Source organism: Podarcis liolepis (genome assembly GCF_965112155.1).
Source record: "Podarcis liolepis genome assembly, chromosome: 10".
NCBI classification, from domain to species: domain Eukaryota; kingdom Metazoa; phylum Chordata; class Lepidosauria; order Squamata; family Lacertidae; genus Podarcis; species Podarcis liolepis.
The window spans coordinates 16,987,906-17,014,111 of record NC_139562.1 but is presented as its reverse complement, the minus strand read 5'-3'; the positions used below and the strand labels follow the sequence as shown (position 1 = coordinate 17,014,111).

Below are 26,206 nucleotides of genomic sequence, written 5' to 3'. Positions count from 1 at the left end.
CATTCCATTTCTCATTCAAGATGGTTTTCCACTTTCCACCCAGCAGTCAGCCAGCATGATGTAGTCACTGGGCATGCTCAGACTTCAGTGGGGGTCTTGGCCCCCACCCCTTAGGGCTTTTGTACTACTGCAGATCTTGGGGTTCTCTCCCCAGCCTGCCGATACCCCCTTGTTATGCATGGATGGTGCCATCTAGGCTGCCTAATAATTGACCCTCTACATGCATTTGTTATTAAAATATGGAATAATATACAGCATTCATCTGGTGATTTTATGAGTGCTTTTAGAACCTCGCTTACATTGCATTTTCACAACAGTTCTGCATGGTGGGTCATTATTATTATTGTCCCTATAATTAGAGATGGAGGGCTGAAGATAAGCACAATAATTTTTTATTTTTTTTAAATATCTTTATTGTCATTGCCCCCTTCGGGGACAATGAAATTACTTGACTGCTCCATAAAAACACTAATTGAACAATACAGTATAATACGGCAAGGGAGATTAGATGACTTTCAAAGTCCGGGCTTCCCATTCAGGGCCGAGATCGCTCTGGAGAAGAAGCTGTTCTTAAGACGGCTCGTTCTTGTCTTCATCGTCCTGTATCCCCGTCCCGATGGCAGGAGCTCGAAGAGACAGTGACCAGGATGCGATGGATCTTTTACTATGTCCAGTGCCTTCCTATGGCACCTTGTGGCATAAATCTGCTCTAAGGTGGAGAGTGGGCAGCCAACAATGCTCTCTGCTGCCTTAACAACCCTGCACAACCCCTGGGTAGTACTTCTTGAATGTGCTGTAGTAGTTAGAGTTTTGCTCAGACTGGGGAGAACCAGGTGGATAAACTAGGAAGCTCACAGAGTGTCCTTGGGCCGCTCACTATCTCTCAGACCTGACCTATCTCACAGGGTTGTCATGAGGACAAAATGGAGGGGGTGGGAACAGGACTTGGTGCAGCAGCCTGAGTTCCTTCGAGGAAGGGAATAAGAAATGTAATGTTGCCTACTGAGCAGAGGCACCAATACACTGCATAGCCCTTACTGGGGAATAGCAGCAGGGCAGGGTTCACCCCCCCCCCATGCCCTGTTTGTGGGACTCCCACAGACGTCTGGTCGGCTGGTGTGGGAAAGAAGATTGGGGACAAAGTCAAAATTCGGGGATCCTGCGGGGATCTTCTTATGTCCTTTGAGAAAAGACAAGTTAGAGGCGACATGGCAGAAGTGTACAAAAAAGTATGGATGGGAAGTGGATAGAGAACCTCTTCCCTCCCCCTCTCATGATGTTAGAACTCGTGGCCATCGAATGAAGCAGAAGGTTGGAGGGCAGAAAGCACCCAGTTAAACTGTGGAACTCGCTGCCGCAGGAGGCAGGGATGGCCCTTGACTTGAATGGCCTTGAAAAACAATTGAATGGTTCCCAGGAGGATAAGGCTACTACCTATGATCTCCACGTTCTGCCACCGCTGTTGGAGGCACCATGCTTCTGATTAAGGGTTGCTGAGAACTGCAGAAGGGGAGGGTTGCTGTTGTGCTCAGGCCCTGTTCACAGGCTTCCTGTCCTCACAGCATCTGGTTGGTTGCAGTGAGGACAGGATGATGGAGTCGATGGGGCTTTGGCCTGATCCAGTAGCGCTGTCTCTAAGTTCTTAGAAATGTATTGAACGGGGGACTTCTGAGCCCTAAAACACAGCCACTTAACCATCATTTGCATCAACTCTCACTACATCATATTATTAGCAGTAGTATTTGTTAAATACTCCCCATTCTTCCCAAATGAGTTTACTGATAGCTATATCTCTACAAACAGAACAAGCTAGTTTGTCACCACTGCCTTTGTAGCCAGAGGGCTCTCAGCACAATGAATGAAAACTATTTCCATTCAGGTAGATATATTTGTGTATGTGCCGCTTTCCACTGGTCTCTCTAGAGGTTTATCTCTCTCCTGATTGAAAAAATAATATTTCCATACAGAAATATTTGGTTGTTTGTGTACGCGCTTTGCATTTGTGTGTTTGTGTGTTCCTAGTTTTCCACCACTGTGAAAAATATTTTCTCATTTTAAAGGTGTTGTTTCCCCTCACCTACTACCTAACTTTTTCCATGCCATTTTTGGATGTTTCCCCCCCCAATCCAATTGGCTCTCAAAAGAATGGAGTTTCATAGACTTAGACTTTGCCTACGTTCTCTTTTTTTTTAATAAAAGTTTTTATTAGTTTTCAATACAATATACATATGATACCATACCAAAGGTTTATCACAAATTATATATTATGGACTTCCTTCAGCTTATCTGCCAATCATCCGTAGTTAAATTTTAGTTACGCATTTATTTCATTTCCTACTATTCCTAGCAGAAGAGCTTCTGGTTTCTTTACAAATGTATATTTCAACATTTTCAGTTCGTTATATATCATCTCCCAGAAACCCTTCACCTTCTTACATTCCCACCACATATGGTAAAGACTTTGGCTACGTTCTCATTGGAGTTTCTTGTGTATTCAGGAGTAAGACATCCCCAAAAGTAAAAGTGAAGGTGTACCTGTGGTTTCTTTAATATATATATAAAATTGGCTTTTAAATGGGTTCCAAGTGTCTTTTCATCAAAATTTCTTTCACAGTAGTAATCAGTTCACTCATGAGAGTTCTACCTTCTTTGGAAGGAATGGAAGGATAGAAATTTGGCAAATGCACAAGGGTTTTACAATGCATTAAGGAAGGCAAAACCCACAGAGCAGGGAAAATTTCTTCCCGACTCCAAATACGGCAACCCTTACAAACCGTAGCAAAGCCCACAAAACATCCTGGAAGGAAAAGTTTAGGACACTAACATAAAGGCAATAACGAGCAGCGGGTGGATGATGCTCCCGGTCAAATGTTCTGCCGAGAGCAGAGCCAGCCCCATTATATAGGCTGGGAGTGGACCTGAATGAAGACTGCCGCACTCAGGTCCACTCCCCAAGCCCCACCCCCCAGGCCGCCACGGATTGGAGGATATTTCAAATCAGGTCTGGCGGGAACCTCTGATGCTCCGCAGTGGCCGGGGAGGAAGCAAATGGCTGCCGCGACAGGTCACAACCACCGCCCACCCTGAACTGGTAAGCGGCGATTTCTGTCATAATTGAATATTGATCCTTCTGGATACTTTGCTCGCATTTACTTTGGCTTTCAAAGAATCCTGGCTTAGTGTTGAATTGGTTTAAAGCAACCCCCAGTCAGCGTATAAGCAAGCTGACTTCAAGCTATGTGTAATGAATTTAATACAGTTTAGTCCATAAAATGAGAGGTGCAAGGTTCAAATTTGCCTAAGCACCAACTAAGAGTTTGCTTCCTTGGTAATCAGGCAAATGCACTCGATATGTGCTGAGAGGCACTCTGTATTTTACATGTTACAGGATGCAGAGCTGAGTCCTTGCTAAAATTATAAACAAGATTACTCTTTTTTAAAAAAGCAAAATCTCTTCTCTTTTTTTAATTGGTCACAAATTCTGATGCAGTTGTGCAAACCCAAGTGAACTCCCAGGCTTTTATTTCTTCCCTGTTCCTTTTAATTTCCGATGCGTGCTTTATTTTATTTTGCTTTTTATTGCTGATGTGCAGCGTATGTTCTCAAAGTAAACTTTAGGGCCCAGAGGTTGATAACCGAGATTGTCCTAATAAGGGCAAATAAAAAATGCACAGCTTTTATTGGCGAGGTCAAAGAAATGAGGCAGTGCATATATTAACTCCCTCTCTCACTGAGGAGGATATGGTGTGGTTTGGCCTGCGCGGCGGTGGTTTGGCTTAGCTGGTCACGAGTCAGTTTGTTCCACTGTTGAAATCCCTTGTAGAGTCGATGGTCACGACATTATAGCCTTCCTTCCTTCCCTCCCTCCCTCCCTCCATTATATTTTATGTATCTGCTCAATGAGTCACTCACCGGTGCAGTGAACAAAGCTGAAATACCTGGAGCCAGAAGATGCTGCCAGAAAAACTGTTGTCCCACTGTAAATTGGGGGCTCCTGCCAGAAAAAGTGTTGTCCCACTGTGAATTGGGGGCTCCTCCCCATTTATTGAGCATTCACCATGATTTGCTTGCACAAAGCTTACCTGGACTTTATTGAGGATGTGCGGGGAAGCTATATGACAATGCTAAGTCATCCTCTATCTGCCCTGATTTGCTTGTGTGATGCTTATAAAACACAGATCCATTATATCCTCACAAACAACCCTGTGAGGTAGGTTAGGCTGAGAGAGTGTGACCAGCCCACCCAAGGTGACCCAGTGAGATCCATGGTTGATTGAGGATTTGAACCAGGATCTCCCAGTCGTTCTTTCCAACCACAGCACCACACTGATAATGTGCCCCTTTTCACAGAAGTAGAAGTGTGTGCTGTGAAGGCCAGCACTATCACTATCAGTGCATAATGCTCTCCCCCATTCATTTTTTATGTGCAGAAAGTTACTTTTACACATCATTACTGAGTGGTGTGCAGATCCACATCTTCGGCTGAAGCAAAGCCTAGGTTTGTGCCTCAGTACAGCATCTTAAAAAGCAGAGACATCACCTTGCCAACGAAGGTCCGTATAGTTAAAGGTATGGTTTTCCCAGTAGTGATGTATGGAAGTGAGAGCTGGACCATCAAGAAGGCTGATCACCAAAGAATTGATGCTTTTGAATTCTGGTGCTGGAGGAGACTCTTGAGAGTCCCATGGACTGCAAGAAGATCAAACCTATCCATTCTGAAGGAAATCAGCCCTGAGTGCTCACAGGAAGGACAGATCCTGAAGCTGAGGCTCCAATACTTTGGCCACCTCATGAGAAGAGAAGACTCCCTAGAAAAGACCCTGATGTTGGGAAAGATTGAGGGCACAAGGAGAAGGGGGCGACAGAGGACGAGGTATTTGGACAGTGTTCTTGAAGCTACTAACATGAGTTTGACCAAACTGCGGGAGACCGTGGAAGACAGGAGTGCCTGGCGTGCTCTGGTCCATGGGGTCACGACTAAATGACTAAACAACAACAACAACTAGCACATCTTAACCATCATTCAAGTCCCTTTGCATCTTTCATTCCTCTATTTCTCCTTTTCCTCTGGAGTTTTGCGCACTGCTGAAATTCAGTGCCAGCTGGGATGCAAGCTGGGAGATAGTATTTTTTTTTATAAATACATAAGGGGTGTGCATAGGGGCCCTTCCATCTGTGCTTTTCAGAAGATCAGCCACTCTGCTTTTAAGGCAAGGTTGTGCCCCACCAGATATTGTTGTATTCCCATCAGCCCTGACCATGCTCTCTGAGACTGACGGGAGTTTGAAGCCTAACAGCATCAGGCTCCCGCTTCTGCAGCGGCGTAGCGTGGGTTGTCAGCACCCGGGGCAAGGCAAGTAATTTGCGCCCCCTAACCCGGGGCAAGGCAAGTAATTTGCGCCCCCTAACCCGGGGCAAGGCAAGTAATTTGCGCCCCCTAACCCGGGGCAAGGCAAGTAATTTGCGCCCCCTAACCCCTAACCTGCCGCCACTGCCAGCTTCTTCTTGCTGCTGCCTGGTCTGGTCTGGTGTGGTTCTCTCCCGCGCTCAGCGCTGCGCTGGGCGGCCACTGCACTGTCCCTCCCCCAGATAGTCCCTCGCTCTCTCTCCGCGCCGCACGCCTGGCACCCACCCCCTCCACAGTGGGCGGCGACCCAGCGGCTCGGATCAGATTCGCACAGCCAGCACTGCAGTGAGAGAGAGTGAGTGAGCCAGGTAGGGGCAGAGAGCTGCGAGTGCGAGTGCCCCCCCCAGATGTTGCGCCCGGTGCGGCCGGCCCCCCTGCACCCCCACGCTACGCCACTGCGCTTCTGTCTTTGAAAGGTAGGGCAAATCTGGTCCATGGCTCCTCTTCGCTGCTATTCTGCTGATGGCTGTCAACTGGACTTCTTCCGACCATCCTCCACCCCCTGCCCTTTCCCTCAGTGCTTCCTCCTGGAAAGGAGCTCGAATGTGAGGGAAAGTTTTCAGATGGGTGTCACGGCAGAAAGGGAATACAAAACATTAAAAATATATTCCGCTTATTTTTGGTGCTTTGAAAGTGCCCGTCAGTAGCACAGGAAGGAGGAGGAGGGTGCTTTAAGAGAGCCAAGTGGAACAAAACAGACGGCGAAGAATTTTCCCTGTCTGCTGCAGCACTTGCAGTGAAGAAACAATGCCACATTCTTTCAGTGCTATCTCCTTCTTTTCGCCGCTGTGATGGATCGGTGAGGATCTATGGAGCATGTTTAGTTGGCTTGGTTTCCCAGATCTGAAGACTCAACGGTTCTAGTTTTAAAAGCTGTTCTCTGAAACCATGAGAGCTAGAAACTTAGCAGGAGTGTAGATAAACGGATAGACAAATGTAACATGCTGTTTATGTATTTCTTCACCTTTTTAAAACTACCTGAATGGGGAAGAACTAGAGCCTTCCTTGTGGAAGCAGCAGATCTTCCACATGGTCAGGAAATGCTTCTGCCCTACCTGGAACCCAGAGTCAGGATTCTGATTTGGGCAGAGCTCATGCTCCCTTTAAGCCTGAACTGCAGGACCTGTTTGCCAGAGCTTGGAATAAAGGGATGCAACAATGTTTTCTTTGTTCCAAACGGCAAAGATCTTGCGTAGAGTTCTGCTTTGATCTTTCACCCGAGGTTCTGCAAAGCCTACTAAAGTGCAGCGTGTGTTCTTTCGACGCAGCGTGAGTCATTTGCAAGTGTGCTGCAAATTGTGCTGCAAAGCGCTCGTTAGCTTTAAATGGACCTGAGCTGTGCTGTGCAGTCTTCTGCACTGATTTAGCAGCTGGACTCAAAAACTTAACAGTTGATAGCATTGGTTAGAAAACTCCCGTGGAGTTAACAGTAACCAAAGGGAGAGAGAGAACATCAGATCAGAGTTCGTTGTGGGAGAATAGAAATCTGCCTTAGCAGCGAGAAATTCCCACCTGACAAGTCTATATACATAGCGGCCAAATAGGAAGAAGAAGAAGAAGAAGAAGAGTTTGGATTTGATATCCCGCCTTTCACTCCCCTTCAGGAGTCTCAAAGCGGCTAACAATCTCCTTTCCCTTCCTCCCCCACAACAAACACTCTGTGAGGTGAGTGGGGCTGAGAGACTCTCCCCAAATGTCGTTGCTACAGTTGGTCACTGCTGCCCACTTGTGTGTGGCCTAGAATAGGCAAATAACACAGTGCCCACTTGCTACATTTCTATATCATGTCCATGCCATCAATCTCTCCCAGAGCATTGATCATATTGCTGAGAAATGGGAGGCATGGGGGTGGATTTCGGGCACATTAGGGTCTGTGGCAAATTCTTCTGTGTGGTTTTCTCCCACGCATCTGCAGAAAACGAACCACATTTTGTTCTGCTTCTCAGTTTCGCGGAGGGTGTTTTAGAAATAATAAGAATAAGAATATGCTGTTCTTTGTTATTTATATAAAACTTTTCTTGCAAAGAATGAGAAAACAGGAATTACAGCTTCCCGCAGCGCATAGTTGAACTGTGGAATTTGCTTCCACAAGATATAGTCATGGCTCCCCAATTTGTGTCTTTAAATGGAGATTAAAGAAACACTAATGGAGGATAAGGCTTTTCAGCAACTATTTGCAATAAGGCCAATACACCAGCTCCAATATCAGAGGCAGCATGTCTCCTTGAATGCCTGTTGCTGGGGGTCATGAGCTGGAGAGAGGTATGATGCTCATCTCTTGCTTGTGGGCTTCTTGTGGGTGCCTGGTTGGCCACTCTGAGAACAGGATGCTGGGATAGATATGTTTGGTCTTACTTTCTTAAGGCCTTTCAGTCCAAAAACAGACTCAAGTGGGACGTTTTTTTTAAAAAAAATTATTTATTTATTTTCCCATTCTTTATTATCACACTTTCATCCAGGATTGTCGAATAACTTACAAAAACAAAAAAACCCATTCAGTCGAAAATCTAACAATAACATGCATCAAAATCCTCCTCCTATTAGTTATACATAACAATATAGACTTTTGTCCCTACTAATTTATCCTAATTTCCCCCTCCCTCCCTCCCCTTTACCCCTCCCCAAAAAACTTGTTATCTCTTCAGATCTTTAACCATGTACTCAGATTATTCATTCTAATTTGGATGCTTGAGTTGGCTCCCCCCCCCGTGCTATCCAATTCCTATAACTTGTCCATTTATTCAAAATCTTTTGACATTTGTTTCCCCATCATTACCTTTTCAAATATATCAGATAAGTGGGGCAACTGAGAAAGGAAACGGAAGCAAGGGGGTAAAGAGGAAAATAATATGTGATTGTTTCAGTTAGCACATTTTTGGGATGAGTTGTAGTTGGGCTTTAGGACTAGCAGGTTGTCCAAAAGATCTCACGGACGTATTTTGAGGATAAGTGTGAAGTCAAGGAAATGTTTTCATGGATGCATTCCTGAAGGCATTTCCAGGCCCAAAGAGCAGCAAGGGAGAAAGTGTGGAATCACCGGAGAGCTTTCTCCAACGCAGGGTTCTCAGAAGCTGTTGGACTACGAGCTCTGTAATGCAGCCAGCATGGCCAATGGCCAGGAATGATAGAACTGCAGTTGAGCTGCATGGAGAGATGCAAGGTTGGGGAGGTTGATGTTAAAGGAAGCAAGAGATCTTCAGGCGCCTCAAGGCGGTGAAGCTATAGGACAATGGTGGAGTTCTCATTCTACTTCCTAACATGCACAGAATGGTTGCTAAACATAAATTTAAGGTAAAGGTAAAGGGACCTCTGACCATTAGGTCCAGTTGTGGCCGACTCTGGGGTTGCGGCGCTCATCTGACTTTATTGGCCGAAGGAGCCGGCATACAGCTTCTGGGTCATGTGGCCAGCATGACTAAGCCGCTTCTGGCAAACCAGAGCAGCGCATGGAAACGCTGTTTACCTTCCCGCTGGAGTGGTACCTATTTATCTACTTGCACTCTGACGTGCTTTCGAACTGCTAGGTTGGCAGGAGCAGGGACCGAGCAACGGGAGCTCACCCCGTCACGGGGATTCGAACCGCTGACCTTCTGATCGGCAAGCCCTAGGCTCTGTGGTTTAACCCACAGTGCCCTGATAGCAAAAGAGAGCAAATCAGGAATGCACCAGGAAAGGAGAAAGAGGCTTGTGCGTGAACTCAAGGCAGACACTCGTATGACCCCCCCCATGGTTCCTTATTACAACATTTTCTTAGAACTTTGGTAAATGGCATCATCGCTGTCACTCATCGGGTGGCTCATTAGCGACATTTAGCAACCAACGCCTTGTAAGTCTAGCAGCAACCATAGCTAGGCAGTCACAGGAGCCAGTGTGGTGTAGTGGTTAAGAGCGGTAGTCACGTAATCTGGGAAACCGGGTTCGTGTCTCCGCTCCTCCACATGCAGCTGCTGGGTGACCTTGGGCCAGTCACACTTCTGTGAAGTCTCTCAGCCCCACTCACCTCACAGAGTGTTTGTTGTGGGGGAGGAAGGGAAAGGAGAATGTTAGCCGCTTTGAGACTCCTGAAGGGGAGTGAAAGGCGGGATATCAAATCCAAACTCTTCTTCTTCTTCTTCTTCCTTGTGTTATCTTTGGAACCATTTTTGGCCGCCTTGCACTGCTTTTTCACTTAACTAGAGGCAAAGATGAGCAGCAGATCAGCATGTGCGTAGGAACGTTTTGTGCAACTGAAGTCAAATTGGATGAAACCGCGGATTAAATGTAAGAGGTGACTGCCGGCGCCGAACTCAGCCCTTTTTCTGTAGCTCGTTCTTTGGCTCTCTGAAAAGCCTTTTTGGGGTAGTTGGGTTGTGAATCTAAAACAGAACATATCTATTTTAGATAGAATATATCTATTTATCCCCTGCCATGGTAAGCTACAGTTCCCCCCCCCTCTCTGAAGAATCTGACACTGGGGACGGCGTGCCTTTAAGTTAAAAGCCCTGAAATAATTGTGCCTGAGAACACCTGATACAGAGCCTTGGCTTTTGTTTGGCTCAGTGTAGCCAAATTGCCTACAGGCTTTTAGCCATAAAACATATCACTCATGCTGTGTGTAGGCCTGAAGCCTCTTAAGCATAATTACAGCAGAACTTTGCAGCGCCAGAAATGTTAAATATCTTGGCAGTGAACTTCTCTTTGTAAGAAGCTTACCCAGGGCCAGATCTACAGGAGGGCAACTAGGATTCTGAGGGTTAAGAAACCTGCTTTGTATCTTCATTTTTGTGAACTATTATTTTACACTTCTTCATATTTATACCCTGCTTTTCTTTAATTGTGGTACCCAAGATGGCGTAGATATGGTTCCCAGGTGGCCTTAACATCCAGGCACTGAGCTGACTCAGGCCTGCTGGTTTCAGCCAGATGGTGACCTAATGCCTTATCGTAGTCAGAAGAAATAGTTTCTTTGGGCACAGAAGCTGATTCAACCAGGAGCAGTTTGGGTTAAATCTGCCTTTTCAGAACCACAATAGTGACAGTGCTATATTGGTTTTGTCTACAAAGGCACTTCAATATTTTCAGTACCCTTGGACATACTATTTTCCTCATGCAGGGAAAGATGAGCTCCTTTGTATATGAGGGATAAAGACGGTCGTTTTTGTGTCATCGTATGTTTCCAAACTGTTTGATCATCCTTGGGCGCTGAGCGTAATCCAAATAACACAAATATTTCTGTTATTCTCAGAATATATTCAGAACTTTCAGAATTCCAGGACATTTTTACATGGCAATCTTCCCAGTTTATTGCTTATTCTTTATGTACCTCTTGATCATAAAACACTTCAAAGCCGTTTATAAAAAGTTGGAGCAAAGACATCAGTCTTAGCCATTTTATGATGTGGGAACAGGGATGGGCTGAAGGGAGGAAGTCAAATGGTTTTGAAGTTGGGGTGCGTGGAAAGGAGGTGGGACTCACAGCTATCCATGGAGGTGCAGGTCAATTCTGTGTCCAGGGCAACTGTCTACCAGCTCCATCTGGTACACAGGCTGAGACGCTACTTGCCTGCGTACCGTCTCACCATAGTGGTGCCTGCTCTGGTTATCTCCTGCTTGGACTACTGCAACACACTCTATGTGGGGCTACCTTTGAAGGTGACCCGGAAACTACAATTAATCCAGAATACGGCAGCTAGACTAGTGACTGGGAGCGGCTGCTAAGACCACATAACACTAAGTCTTGAAAGACCTACATTGGCTCCCAGTATGTTTCTGAGCACAATTCAAAGTGTTAGTGCTGACCTTTAAAGCCCTAAACAGCCTCGGCCCAGTATACCTGAAGGAGCATCTCCACCCCCATCGTTCAGCCCAGACACTGAGGTCCAGCACTGAGGGTCTTCTGGCAGTTCCCTCACTGTGAGAAGTGAGGTTACATGGAACCAGGCAGAGGGCCTTCTCAGTAGTGGCACCTGCCCTGTGGAACACCCTCCCATCAGATGTCAAAGGAATAAACAACTACCTGACTTTTAGAAGACATCTGAAGGCAGCCCTGTTTAGGGAAGTTTTTTAATGACTGATGTTTTAATGTATTTTTAATCTCCTGTTGGAAGCCGCCCAGAGTGGCTGGGGAAACCCAGCCAGATGGGCAAGATATAAGTAATAAATAATAATAATAATATGAGACCTTCCTTATTCATGGCTACAGTGGTATTGTGAGGTTGGTCAACAGTTTTATGTTTGCAAGCAGGGGTACTGAGGCTGAGAGGTGGTGACTCAGTGTCTCGCCTCATCACAAATGATAGTTTGGTTTCCATTGGTTAGAAGGGAAGTTCAGCAGCGTATTTTTTAATTGCACCAAAGTGCTTGGCAAAGGTATGCTGCAAATCCCCCACTTTGAAGAAAGATCCTTTCTGCTGTGCATGGTATCTATCCATCCAGCAAGTATATGGAGACGTTGGCGATGTAGGAATGTGGGGCATCTGATTCTTGTTAGCTCTGTTCTCCACATGCCACACAGCTCAGCACAGCACATCTTTGGGAAGCCAGGTCTCCCCTCCCTCCAAATCAGCACAGTTTATTTCAATTAATGTGAAATTTTACAGTCAGCTCTTGTTTGGTGTGGGTCTTTCTTTCACACGCATGGCTTTCTGGTTGCTAGCAATGGTTAGTCCACCAGCTGGAAAAGGGGGGAAGGAAACACTCCATGGATACGTATCATCTAGGAAACGCATGCAAAGCACTTCTCTGCTGGTTGGGAAGCCTGCTCTCTGGTAGAAAAGCCATCACAATGGGGACATTTCTCACCTCTCTTATTAGAATATGGATTTAGCTGTGCAATCTAAGTTGAGCACAACCTGCTAGAACATAGACTTGTGAAGAAGAGCCCTGGTGAATCAGGACCATCTAGTCCAGCGTTCTGGACCAGTGGCCAATCAGATGCCAATCAGAAGCCTGCAAGCAGGACCGTGGTGCAATGCACACAGGGGTGTTACATCCTAGTTTTCCCCCTCAAGGTGAAATGAGAAGTGCTGTCCCACTCTGTCTCCCTGCAGTGCCTCCTCCTTTGCTGGACCACTCACCTCCTCTGGCCCCACTGCACCGCCTCTGCCAGTGGTGGAGAAATGGCCCTGCCATAGGCACCGATTTTCTGCCAGATCTCATTTCTTGCGCTCCATAAGGTCTCCCGAGATCTGGCACCAGAATTTGGTGCTGCTTCTTTGACAGAAGTTGGGCGGCTGCTTCACCCTACTTCCTGGGTGGGCTGGCCCTGAATTAATACATTATGGAACAAACTCTGTTGACCGCATGTCATAGTCCTCTGTTTGAAGGGCTGTCTGGTCCAAGTCAGCTTAAAGATAAATAACTCTAAGAAGGAAGAGCAGGCAGTCCTTTGTAGCAGCACATCCACCCCGAGAGACTAAGCAGGCACACAGTCACCTGGTCACAATCTTCCCCACTGCGTGGAGATGAATTTCTTTTTGAATGAAAGTAATTGTTTCTGAATTTGCCTCTGTTCATATGAATTCACATTTGCCAATTTTATGCAAGTGTATATCTTTCTGTCATTTTGGGGGGCTTGGAGTGATTAACTTTCTCTTTTGGCAGTGTATGACGCCACCCTAGCATCAAAATTTATTCCATTCCAAGCAAGGTATATACTCCATAACTTCCATGTTTAGTTCCTTTTATTTTGCCAGTGTCTGTGATTTCCAGTTCTATATTATCCCACTCAGACAGCGATGGGACTTACAATACCTGGCCAAAGAGATATTTTGGTGCTGCCACTGTGTTTTATATGACTGTGCACAATACAGATAGGTAGCCGTGTTGGTCTGCCATAGTCAAAATAAAAAATTCCTTCCAGTAGCACCTTAAAGACCAACTAACTTAGTTGGTCTTTAAGGTGCTACTGGAAGGAATTTTTTATTGTGCACAATACAAACTAACATGGAGAACTGAATTGGAGATTGGGAAAATGAGAAATTGAGAGAAGCTGAAAATGGCAGATTTGCCATCCATAAAAAACAGAAGTGTGATATCCCACCTTTGGACATGTGCATCTTTTGGGTGGTCTGTGGCAAAGGTTAAAAAAGGCTGCCCTTCCAGAGCACTGAGTCTCAAACCCATCATAGATGCAGCAACCCAGCAAACCATTGTAGACTTCGCATATTGAGCACATTACTCGCTTTGGCTTTGGGATGCTTCCAGCAAAGCCCTTTTATCTTTTCGTAGGAGGCAAATTTAACATTGTTTCAGTAGCTGAAGGTTTTATTTTTGCTCTCTTTACAGGCTGCCTTGCCTGCAGTTCTTCCTGAGATATAAGCAGGAGGCAATTTATAGACTTGCTGCAGATGTGTTTTGTAGAATCAGCTTGCGTCTCATGCTGTGACGCAAACGATCAGTCTTTCTACCATTTTTTTTAAAAATAGGGGCTGCCTATAGATATTGATGGACTTTATCCAACAAAGTAGCCTATATGTCATGCAAAGGCCTACGGTCTCTAATACTGGAGAATCTATAAGGCACAAACCATCAAATTAGGTTGGTTTTGCTTTAAAATACAGAACGAGCTAATTTCTCCTTCATCGCTATTAGCCGCTCTGAATAGCAGGAGCTCTCCAGGCAGGGCCGGCCCACCTATTAGGCAACCTCCTCAGATGGTGGGATTGCCAGGGGCAGCAGATCCTGGTGTCAGATTTCTCCCCCTCTTGTTCCTGATGTAGATCTTCACTCACCCCCTTCTCCCCTGGTGGGCAAGGCCATGCTATTTTAGGCTCTGCATCAGGGGCCAAACTGGCTTGGGGCAAGGGTTTCTCCCAATTATGTTACCAGGCTTTAAAGTCAAGATGTTGCAGGTTGAATTTGGAACTTCCTGCATGCAATGCATGTGCTCTTCCATTGTGGTCTCATAGGGAGAATGTCTTCACATTATAATTCACGGTGTGCATCTGAACTCATGCAATTGGGGGCCCTTGAATATGGTCCATTCTAGCACCCAATACAGACTTCAATTCAGCCCTTAGTCTGTGATGCTGTGATTCCCCAGGAGACATTCTCCATTTCCTAGCTGCTTTGCCAGGCTTGAGCTTCTCCGAGCTATATGTTTGCCAAGATGTATTTTTAGATAGGAAGAGATGAATTAAATTTTAAGAATAGATTTGTAAACAATCCAGCTCTGCATCCAATTAATCCACCAAGCTGCATGTTTTCTCCTTCTCCCCCCCCCTCTTTTTTTTGCAATCTGGTTGGCGTATGTAATACTTGCGCGGGAAGTTCCTTGGAAACAAAACCTGCAACTTCTCCGTGCTGTACCTACCTTGGCAGTCTGGATTGAGACATTTGGGAGCTTCCCTAAGACAAAGAAATACTATAAAGTGTAATGGAGCTGATGAGAACAGACAGCTCAAAAGAGAGAACAAGCAGCGTCAAATCACAGAGCCTTGATGGGCAGTCAGAGCAAAAACCTACAGCTCCGAGTGGAAATAGCTGAAATGTCGAGAAATTTTGTCGCAAGTGGCCAAAACCATAATGCCTCTTGAGGGAGGAGATTGATAGCTGGTGGTGTATCCCATTTTATTTTTAGCAGGATGTAAATGCAGGTATTAAGGGCGGCTAAGAACTCCAACCACTTCCTTGGCCGGGTGTGTACATCACATTAGCAAGCTTAGCAAGAGAAAGGGCTCCTCTTTCCCAGTGAACCTTTTCTATGTGCACGTACTGCAATGACTTTGTCATTTAAGGTAGGACTATAACAACACAACAACTGCCTCACTGGAATAGTCTAAGGTCCTTCACGATGTGCAAACATTTTCTTATAGGTACTGGAACAAGCAGACAGAGATGTGAACTTACTCGATTCCCACTTCCTGAACCGATACATGAGCTACAGCTCTCCTTCAAAATCTACATTTCAGATTTGGTGACGGGAGTTCCACCCCCCCCAAAAAAAATCTCTCTGTGTGTGTAACATAACTAGCGTCGAAATGTTGAAGTCATGAAACAGAATATCTGGAGGCACTTCTGGAAGGAGAGAGGCATTACGGTAAAAGAAGGCATACCTGTCTTCTCAGTCCCTTGGCTGGAGGCAGTGGCGTAGTGTGGGGGGTGCAGGGGGGTCCGGCCGCACCGGGCGCAACATCTGGGGGTTAGGGTTAGGGGGCGCAAATCCACGGGTTAGGGGGCGCAAATTACTTGCCTTGCCCCAGGTGCTGACAACCCACGCTACGCCACTGGCTGGAGGTGATGACATCAAGGTGTGTGCAAGACGGAAAGCAAACCATAGGCTGGTAGATTTTAGACTGAATTGAGAAAGGGACCACCTCAGCGTACGTGGCTCGTCTTGCATACAGCTTATGCAAGACAAGTTGCCTGACCTATCTGGACCTATTTATCTGCTTGACAAGCCAGCAAGCCTTCAAAGGGCTTCACACACATTATCTCTGTGGTTCCTACAAAAGGCTCAAGCAGGGCTTTGGTTGATGAAACCAAGGGCCCGCCTAGTTCAGCATCCTGTTTCTCACAGTGGCTGTCCAGATGTCTCTGGGAAAACCCCAAAGCAGGACATGAAGTCCACAGGCTTCTCCTGCCGCTGCTCCCCAGGAACTGGCCTTCGGAGCTAAGCTGCTTCTGAACATGGAGATTCAGAGGCGAACGGCATGTTTATGCTTAATGCCTTGAATGCTGTTACATCCTCTGTTTTTCTGTAATTAATTACACGGGGGGCATGGCATGTGTGTCTGTGTGTGTCTGTGTCTATGTCCCCAGTATGCTAAGAAGGGAGGGGTTATTCCTTCCCCAGCCACAACCCCTCTCTGAAAATGCCCCCTCCCCCTGGTATGGCATATTAAAAATGACTATATAGAAAGGAGAGCCAAGCAGCCAGGCTGATGTAAAAACGAAAATGCAGTGGCAGAGGGCCTTTAGAGTTATTCCAGCTATGACTCTCTTAAGGCAAGGTTGGGGGTGAGATTTTCAGCCTCTCAGTGCTAGAGCCTCTGCTATGCATGCGGAAAGTGCATCTTCAGGCAGGACCGGGAAAGACCCCTTGTCTGAAATCCAGGAGAGCTGCTGGCCATCATTGTAGACAATATTGAGCTAGATCAAGTGTTTCCCAAACTTGGGTCTGCAGCTGCTTATGGACTACAATTCCTATCATCCCTGACCACTGGTCTTGCTAGCTAGGGATGATGGGAGTTGTAGTCCAAAAACAGCTGGAGACCCAAGTTTGGAAAACACTGAGCTAGATGGACCAGTGGATTTGACTCCATAGAAGGCAGCTTCCTGTGATCCCATCATCCCTGACCATGGGCTCGCTAACTGGGGCTGATGGGAGTTCAGCAACGTTCAGAGGCCCCCTGTGATCTACCCCTGGTTTAATGAAGCAGTGCACTTCCTGTTCCCGGTTGCACCATATATGGGAAATGCCCCGAGCAAAGAGCGAAAGAGAGAAGAGTGCTCTTATCTCACAACATTCTCCTTTCAGCTGAATATTTAATAAGGCATATCAGATGGTCAGGGGAGCAGAGAAGCCTATCATTATGGAGCTGTTTTCCCAGCGGTGACAAAATAGCTTGCAGCAAGCAGATGTTCAACCAGGGAAAAGGTTTGTTAAGAGACATGCTGCAGGTAGAGAGAACGTTATCTCAGTGTGGATTGTGCAAGTGGCATTCTGGAGAAGGGCATTGTTGATTTGACATCCTGGGTTGCTTAGAAAGGAGGCAGAAATGAATGTTTGCCCTGGCTGGGGAATATCTCACTTGCATGGAATGTGCATGCATTATGGAGCTTTGGTGGGTCCCAGCTTCACGGTGTTTGGTAACAAGTGTCTGCCCTTTGCAGTTTATGTGTTTATTAAGAGAAACACACATGTAGCATGTTCTGGATGTGGCAGGCACAGTTAGCCAGGCAAAGTATGAGGTGTCTGTGAGGACCAAATTAAGCATTACCTTTTATTGATTGACCTTTATTTTGTTTATCTCTTGCATTTCTTCACTAGACCTAAAACTAAGCGCATGGCTGGCAGCTGTACGCCTTGTTCATATCTTTCCTTCTGTAATATTGGGAGTGGATGAAATGCAAAATGCTGCGATGCCAGGACATCTAAGTTGAATTAAAACTCCCTTTTGGGGTTGGAGAACTGTTTTGTGAAATTCTGGGAAGCGTGACTAGTGCAGGACAGGTGTATTTTGGTTTGTGTGTTGTTTCAGGAAGGGCAGATTAGACAGGATTGTATTAATATGCAAACCCAACCCAATTCCTTCCCCATGGTATTCCTCTTCCTCTAGCCGGCAACATCACCTACCAGGGCCAGATTTAGGTTTGATGAGGCCCTAAGCTACTGAAGGTAATGGGGCCCTTTATGTGTCCAGCTGTCCTTTGTCAACAGCAAATTGTTGCTGTTTTTGTGTGTGTTGAATATATGCTATATGGAAATTTATGGACCCAATAGGTATCTAAAGCCATGTGCACATAACAAAATATGTATTTTATCAAAGTAATTGTTGAACATGCAACCAGTGCATGCAGAATGTAGGCACCCTATATATAGAAATGAGCAAACCAGTGATATTTTAGGGAGCAGGCTAGCAGACGGGGCCCATTACTTACATCATAGGAGCCTACATAACACAAAACACTGTTGCTCTATGTAGGTTTTATTGTATTTGGGGTTTTTTTCCCTTATATTTTGGAAATGTACATCCATTTTTTTCCTTTAATTTTTTTGGGTGGGCCCCAAGAGAGTAGGGCCCTAAGCTATAGTCTGTTTAGCTTATACATAAATCCATCACTGGGTGGGAAACTTTTATGCATGGCTTCCAGGGTCCTAAATTTTTAAGTAAAGCAGATTCCCTGCCGCAGATGTTCACCCAGAGTTGCTGCCTCATTGTTTTGAATGCCAGGAAAGGGCTCTGCTTTATCCCTTATTCGTACCAGATCCTTCTCATTTAGGGTCAAGGCTTTCTGCTTTGAACTCTTCCAACCGCAAGGGCTGCCCTGCTGACACATGCCTCCTCCCACTTTTTCTTCTTTTTATGGCAAGGTCTCACCAGCGAGATTAAAAGAAACAGTTGTGGTGGAACAAGGGGCAGGGGCAAACCAACCACAACAAAAGCTTGCGCCGTGCCAAAGCCAAGAAACGGAGCATGGGAGCATAGCTTCCACTCCAGCTCTGGCAAGCTAACGGCGACATTGGCTTTTAAGTTTCTTTTGGAACTCGTAAAGGCAGGGTGTGAAATGTCTGCTGATACAGCTTTTTCTCCCTTTCTCGCTCCTCCCCCTTCGTGTGTTTTCCTCCTCGTAAGGGCAGCTTTCAACATGACGACTCCACGTTCCCCCGTGAAAAAGGTGTTTTCCCACCAAGCTGTTGGAAAACAGCCACATGGGTTCATTTTGAAACTTACAAGGCCCTTGATGCTTCTCAACGCCTGAACATCCCTCCTGGAGCACCTCATGACCCAACACCTTTCACTTTTTCCCATAAAGCCTTTCACTTAACCCTTTGGTTCTCGCCTCCATCAGAAACCAAGGAATGTTAAAGGGACCCCTGACAGTTAAATCCAGTCTCAAATAACTCTAGGGTTATGGCGCTCATCTCACTTTACAGGCTGAGGGCCGAGTTTTTCCGGGTCATATGGCCAGCATGACTAAGCTGCTTCTGGCGCAACGGAACACTAACCCCAGAGCAGTGCACGGAAACGCCATTTACCTTCCCACCAGAGTGGTACCTATTTATCTACTTGCACTTTGATGTGCTTTTGAACTGCAAGGTTGGCAGGAGCAGGGACCGAGCAACGGGAGCTCACTCCATCGTGGGGATTCAAACTACCAACCTTTTGATCAGCAAGCCCAAGGCTCAGTGGTTTAGACCACAGCGCCATGTTAATTGCATGCAATTCCTGGCAATCACCTCTTGCTTCACCATCCTGTTCCCTTCCCTTCCCTTCCCTTCCCTTCCCTTCCCTTCCCTTCCCTTCCCTTCCCTCTTCTTGTAGACTTCCCACTCTGGCCAAATTTCAGTTTGTAGGCTTGCTGGGTACAGAGACCTGCCTTCTTTCTCTTCTTTTCTGTTTTGCTTCCTCCGCACATACGTTGGTGGTGTTGTACAATAGTAGAAACTCTGTAACCTTAGAAACAGTCTAACGTCAATGTGCCGCTGAATGAACAACAGCAAAGTGGTTTGCAGGCTCACAATCACTCCAGAGTGGATTGAACAAAGGCTCTGACCTCTCCCAAATGGTCTTTTGCAGGTTAGCCTACCAAAGAAATGATGATGATGAGGAAGAGGCTGCCAGAGAACGCCGCAGGCGGGCCCGGCAAGAAAGACTGCGGCAAAAGGAAGATGATGACTTCACAGGGCAAGTGATAGAGAAGCCTGAAGTCAATGCCCAAAACAAGTAAGACTCTACTCTATGACTCTGTTCTCGGCTTGCCTGACAAATCAGGGCAGAGAAGTGTCAAGTAATGTAATAGCTCCTGCTCAGGGGTGACATGTCCTGTTTCGCCACCTGAAGCAAAAGGTGAATGTGCCGCCTTCTGTTGCTGTGCCCCTGAGGCGGCTTCTTCACCCGGCCTAATAGGTGGGCCAGCTCTGTTTCTGCTGTTTAACCCAATGTTCTATATCAGGCACCCCCAAACTCGGCCCTCCAGATGTTTTGGGACTACAACTCTCATCATCCCTAGCTAACAGGACCAGTGGTCAGGGATGATGGGAGCTGTAGTCTCAAAATATCTGGAGGGCCGAGTTTGGGGAGGCCTGTTCTACATCATCTACTCCCCCAACTGAAAGAAGTGTTTAGTGTAATAGAGGCACCAGTAATCTGGAACACAAAGTGTATTTTTAAAAACAAACATTTGATTGAAAGTTTTAACATTGCCAACGCGGAAGAGAAGAGGGCTTCAAATTGAGCAGCCCTGGTAAGTGCAGTCAGCACAAGCATTCAAAGCAAAGATACAGTAAAAATTGCAAACATTGGGTTCGTGACTAGGAAGCGAACATACGTATGGTTTGCATAACTGCATTTGTAAATAGGCCCTCCACCCAAAAGGAAGCCTGGGTGAAAGGAAGAGGAGGAGGAGGCGTGAGATACTTGTTTACATAACTCACTAAGAGGGAACCAAACTTTGTCAAATTTATCACATCTGGCAACACTTCCCCTAACTGAAATCAAACAGACACCTACAGTTCTGATATTTAAGAACATAAGAAGAGGCTGCTGGATCAGGCCCGTGGCCCATCTAGTCCAGTGTCCAGCCAGAGACCTGTGGGAAATTCTGCAAGCAGGACCTGAGCTCAAGAGCATTGTTCTATCCTGCTCTTTCCAAAACCTGGTGTTCAGAAGCATTGCTGTGGGGGCAGAGCATAGCAGGCATGGCCAAACTTGGCCCTCCAGATGTTTTGGGACTACAATTCCCATCATCCCTGACCACTGGTCCTGTTAGCTAGGGATGATGGGAGTTGTAGTCCCAAAACATCTGGAGGGCCAAGTTTGGCCATGCCTGGCCTATAGTCATGAATGTCCCTCTCCTCCATGAATTTGCCTAATCCTCTTTCAAAGCCATCTAGTTTTGGTGGCCTCCTGTGGGATATAGAAGTACTTTCTTTTATCTGTCCCGAATCTTTCAACATTCAGCTTCATGGAATGTCCATGCATTCTAACATTTGTCACCCTGAGAACATTCTTGTCTCTCCAAATGTTTTTAGAGAATTCATTTGATTCAGTGTCGGTCATTTGCTCTGTACAGTAGTACCTTGGTTCGTGAACGGCTTAGTTGTCAAACAAATCGGCTCCCAAACGCTGCAAACCTGGAAGTGAGTGTCCTGGTTTGCGAACCTTTTTCGGAAGCTGAACGTCCGACGCGGCTTCCGCTTGAGTGCAGGAAGCTCCTGCAGCCAATCGGGAGCCACGCCTTGGTTTTTTAACAGTTTCGGGAGTCGAACGGACTCCCAGAACGGATTCAGTTTGCGAACCAAGGTACCACTGTATTTTATGATTTTTTACTTTGATGATATTTTACTGATTTCATTGTGCTCCTCTGTGAGTTGGTGGCTTATAAATATTATGATAAAGAAAATTAATGTAATAGTTGACGTAAACAAAAACACTTTGTTGTGGCTGAAGTCTCACAGAGTATCACAAATTTTGTGTCTTATGTAGCATTGAAGAAGAGACCAAAAGTACTATGACAACAGTTACCACCGTTACAAATAGTCAAGGGGATGGGGATGATGATTCCGTGTTCCTGGAGAGGCTGGCCAGGAGAGAGGAAAGGCGCCAGAAGCGTCTCCAAGAAGCCATGGAACGCCAGAAGGAGTTTGACCCGACAATTACTGACGAGAGCCTGTCACTCATAAGCAAAAAGGAGATGAACAATGTGGAAGAAAACGAGACCCCAGAGAAAGATGAAAAAGTGGACACCCATAGGAGACGCTATGAGGTAGAGGAAACTGAAACCATCACCAAATCGTACCAGAGGAACAACTTGAGACAGGACGAGGAAGACGAGAAGAAAGATGAGGAAGACAAGGAAGAGCCTCAAGACGAGAAGCCAAAGCAAAGAACCATAGAGGATAATCAGGTAGAAGTAACATTAGAAAAGGAAACAGTAGACAATGCAGAAGAAGCTGTGGTGGTAGAAATAAAACATTTTGAGGTAAACGCAGATGAGGGAAAAGTAGAAAACGGCACCGATGCCCTAGCAGTTGAGGAGGAAACAGGGAGTGGGGAGGTAATAAATATTACCGTAGCCTTAGATCAAAAGACAGAAGAAGAAGATGAAACAGAAGCAGAAAAGAAAAAATTAGAGGAGAAAGAAAGGCTTGAGAGAGAAGAAATGGAGAGGGCTAAAGCAGAGGCAGAAAGGAGGGCTGAGGAGGAGAGAGAGAGGCTCGAAGCAGAGAAAAGGGCAGCTGAGGAGAAAGAGAAGTTAGAGGCAGAGGAAAGGGAAAGGGAAAGGATCAAAGCAGAAGAAGAACGGAAAGCTGAGGAAGAGAGGAAGAGGATTGAGGCAGAGGAGAGAAGGGCTGCCCAGGAGAAAGAGAGGCGTGAAGCTGAGGAGAGGGAAAGGGCTAAGGCGGCCGAAGAGAAGAAAGCTGCTGAGGAAAGGGCAAAGGAACAGGCAAAGAGGGAGGCTGAGGAACGGGAGAGGGCGAAGAAGGCAGCAGAAGACAAGGCTAAGCTAGAAGAGGAAAGGGTGAAGGCAAAGCAAAAGGCTGAGGAGACCAAGGTAGATCAGGCAAAAGGGAGGAAGGGAGAAGAGAAGAAAATAGAAGACAAACAGGTAAAAGAGAAGAAAGTGCAAGAGGAAAAAGCCCCGGCAGCTTCCCTGAGAAAACAGGTACAGTAAACATTTTGCACTCAGCCAACTTACTACACTTGTGTTTCGTGGGAAATGTAATGCATTTTACCAAAACAAAACAAAACAAATGGCTGGATTGCGACTTGCTCACAGTCATCCCTCTGCACTTTGGACCACTAACTCTTGCAAAAAAAGGAAAAATCTTTATTATTATTATTATTTGTTCTTAAACTTATGGCTTCCAACTCTCGCTAACATAGTGCATGGTGGTGCATGTCTGTTTGTTCCCTTCTTGGCTCTCAGATCTTCCAGTGGGATTTTGTGCATGATCTGAAACCCTCACCGTCTCCCTTGCCTTCTCTTTCCACGGCTGCCAGTCAGCCAGGGGCAATAGCCGGGCGCATATGCAAGGTACAAAGGCACGGCATGGGCGGTCTGCGGACGAGCACCCAGCAAACATTTGTGGCGGGAGTGCCAGATAAGCACCCTTGAGTATTAGAGCCAAGCACAGACCGAGCTCTGCTGGGCTATGCGCAGACACGGGGCACTCCAGAACGGAGGGAAGAGAGCACGAGCGTGCAAGAGGGATGTGGAAGTCACTGTGCTACCACCCGGAGGGAGTTGTGTTGCACGGCGGCAGCAGCAGTGGCACGGAACCAGGGGGTATGTGAGCACAAGCTTGGTTGATGCCGTGGCAGATGGGGCAGGGTTTTCCATGGAAATTGATCTTTTCGTCTTGCGGAAACGTTGCAAAAGGGGGAAGAGAAAGAGGTTAAAGTGGAAGCTAAAAAGGAAAAGCCTCAAGATGACAAACTCCGGCCGGCCTTCAAAAAAGAAGAGGTAACTAACCTGTTGCTTGGAGGGGGAAGGGCGTGTGGGAAGCGGAACGGAGCCCCAGACATTCATAAAACAAGCTCGGAGGAGAGTCACTCAGCAAAAGTCAAAGCCATTTAATGCACCTTCCAAGTGTAGGAGCACCTTGACTCCAGAGCGCCGTATCATACTGGGGAAAAGGAAAGGAAGGTCGCAAGAAGATAACGGCCAATAGCAAGACGTGAGCTGAGTCAAAGCTTTGTGAAACTGGGCGTGTGGTAAAACAGGCACGAGGCTAGTTTAGCCTGCCCCAGCCTTAGCTTGCATCCAGGTGTATGACGAAAATATCGCATTCCCATTTTACCAAAGAACCAGCTTCAGTCAACCTCAGCCCACATCCCTGTACAGAGTGCAGGATGTGGTCATTGGTTCTGTATTTTTAGTAGGTTAAGGGAGCATCTGGTGTTGGGGTTCTGGACTGGCACCGACTAACCTTCAGTTTCTCAATTTCTCCCTCCATTTCCTCATAACTTCTCTTCCTGGAATTGGTAATTTATTCTGTTAATGATGGATACCCCAAGAAACCTTTAGCTCCTTAGTCTGAACTTAACTAATGATTTTCCATTTCATAATATAAAATATGCAGACTCCAGCTTCCTCCCCCATTGCATTGCATTTCTTCTGTAAACACAGGAGCTGGTGCCATTGTGTTTCACTGTATGGTAAGTAAAGAATATTGGGTCCTAGAGCATCATTCCCAAACTCAGAGTCTGGCTAACTTATGCAAGAACCATAATGTAGGTTTCGTTTAAGTGAATCTTTCCATTTCAGTTTCTCATTCCCCCCCCCCCAGTCTTTAGTCTAGTTTGCATTTATTTTTAAGTCCTCATAATTCTGAATTTATCCCAATAACCAATTTTTTGGTATTTAATTTTGCCTAACATACACATACTTGCAAACAATTTCCCACCAATCTATGCCTCTTTATACAATTTGCCTGAGCATATGCATTTTTGAACACATTACTTGAGTGGTGAACCACACTGCAAAATTCAGAGAAAGGATTGTTGTGTTTCGGTTCACCTGCGAATTGGGTAGATTTGACTTGAAATGTAAAGTAAATTGACTTTCTCCTCCATCCCTTTTCACTACCCATGGTCCCAGTTCCATGAGGATCAAACTGGCAAGTATCATCTGTTGCCTGACCCATAAAACAAAGGATTTACCTGTGTACTTTTAAAGCAAGCTGAGAAAAGGCTATATTTTGGTCAGTTCCTATCCTTAAATGCTAAACGAAGCGCTGTGTGTTGTTGGCAATTAAGTGATGAGCTTGACCATTCATCAGTTTCTCAGGAAAAAGCAAAATTGTGAAAACGGGAAGAGATTCCAATTCACAAGGGCAACCATCGTTCTGTATCCAGTTCAGTTTGCATCCTAGACACAGTTTGCTTCTCTAGACTACCTTAAAATTCTGGGTGTGCAGAGCTGGCCTGCAAACGTCGTACTGAAGCAAGCTTTCTCATGACATGATATTTGTGGTATTTCCTGCTTCCAATTTGGCTAGACATGCTGCATGAACCACATTTTATTTTCCTTTTCTTTATTTACAGAGTCTCCACCCCCCTTTTTTCTTTTTAAAATGCATTTATGTTTACAAGAAGATAAGCTCTTAGTCTAAATTGTGGTCGTAAAAGGCTCACAACTTTCTTTGGAGAATTTTGATCTTGAAATCCAGAGTCAGGATTTGGATTGTCCAAAAGAAGTATTCGAGAAATCCAGATTAAAATACCGCGCATTATATATTCCTTCTAAGTCAGCTGGTTGCCAGTCAACTGATTAAGGAGCTGTTGGTAAATTATCTACATTTTAACTGAAAATTCAGTAATCACAATTAAATGAGTTTGCAGGATATCAAAAACTTGTCTAGGTGTCTTTGGGGGCAGGAATATTAGAGGAAGTCTGAAACTGAAAGAGCGATGCTATATATACCTTCTCATAAGTAAGTGCCATTGAGTTCATTACTCCTGTAAAGTGTTATAGAATTGCAGCCTCAAACTTACAAAAGCTACCATGTGTTACTAGATTTTGGTTGGAGTTCTGCCCTCCATGATGGAATCTCAGTTTCTGGTGGGGATGGGAGCATTTCTGAAGTGGTTCACTCTGTTTCCTGGAAGGTTTATTCATTAATTATTTTTTATTTTTATTATATATTTTTAGGAGGGCTTTAGAGGATATTGCAGCCTGGTGGTGGTTGGTTAGTGGCATTAGTGAAGTGCTTCCAGCTTTTGTATTTATATTTTGGCTGGGTCCTTTTTCTCTTTAATTGATTTTTAAAAAATGTTATTGTATTTTTTATGTGCATCTTGAATATCAATATTGAGAGAAAGCTGGGAAAATATTCTACCCCACCCCCCAAATGATGCAACTGCTGTGATGCAACAGTTGAAACACCATGTTGTTGTATGTCTGGGTTTCCTTCCTACCCTGAAATTGGAATAAATGTGTAGCAGACCCATCTTGACATACCTCCCCCCTACAAATATATTTGGCAATCTCCAAAATTCCTTTCTCAAAGACTTTAGCATTTGTGCATGGTGAAGGTTGCTCGGTTGAGTCAAGGGAGAACATTTGCATTTTTGCTCACTGCCATTTCAGGTTCGCTTTGGCTGCTAGTTTAACTGATGTTCTTCCTGAGAATACAATTTCTCTTATGTG

At 45.6% G+C, this 26,206-nt stretch overlaps 1 protein-coding gene across 1 annotated transcript in view; it reads left to right on the top strand.

The window, feature by feature from the left end:
• CALD1 (caldesmon 1) overlaps positions 1-26,206 on the top strand; it is a 195,499-nt gene that overhangs the window by 144,036 nt on the left and 25,257 nt on the right. Inside the window, exons 4-6 of the mRNA XM_083464294.1 lie at positions 19,630-19,776; positions 21,538-22,717; positions 23,435-23,518. Coding sequence (XP_083320420.1) covers positions 19,630-19,776; positions 21,538-22,717; positions 23,435-23,518 — 1,411 coding nt within the window. The remainder of the gene's footprint in view (positions 1-19,629; positions 19,777-21,537; positions 22,718-23,434; positions 23,519-26,206) is intronic.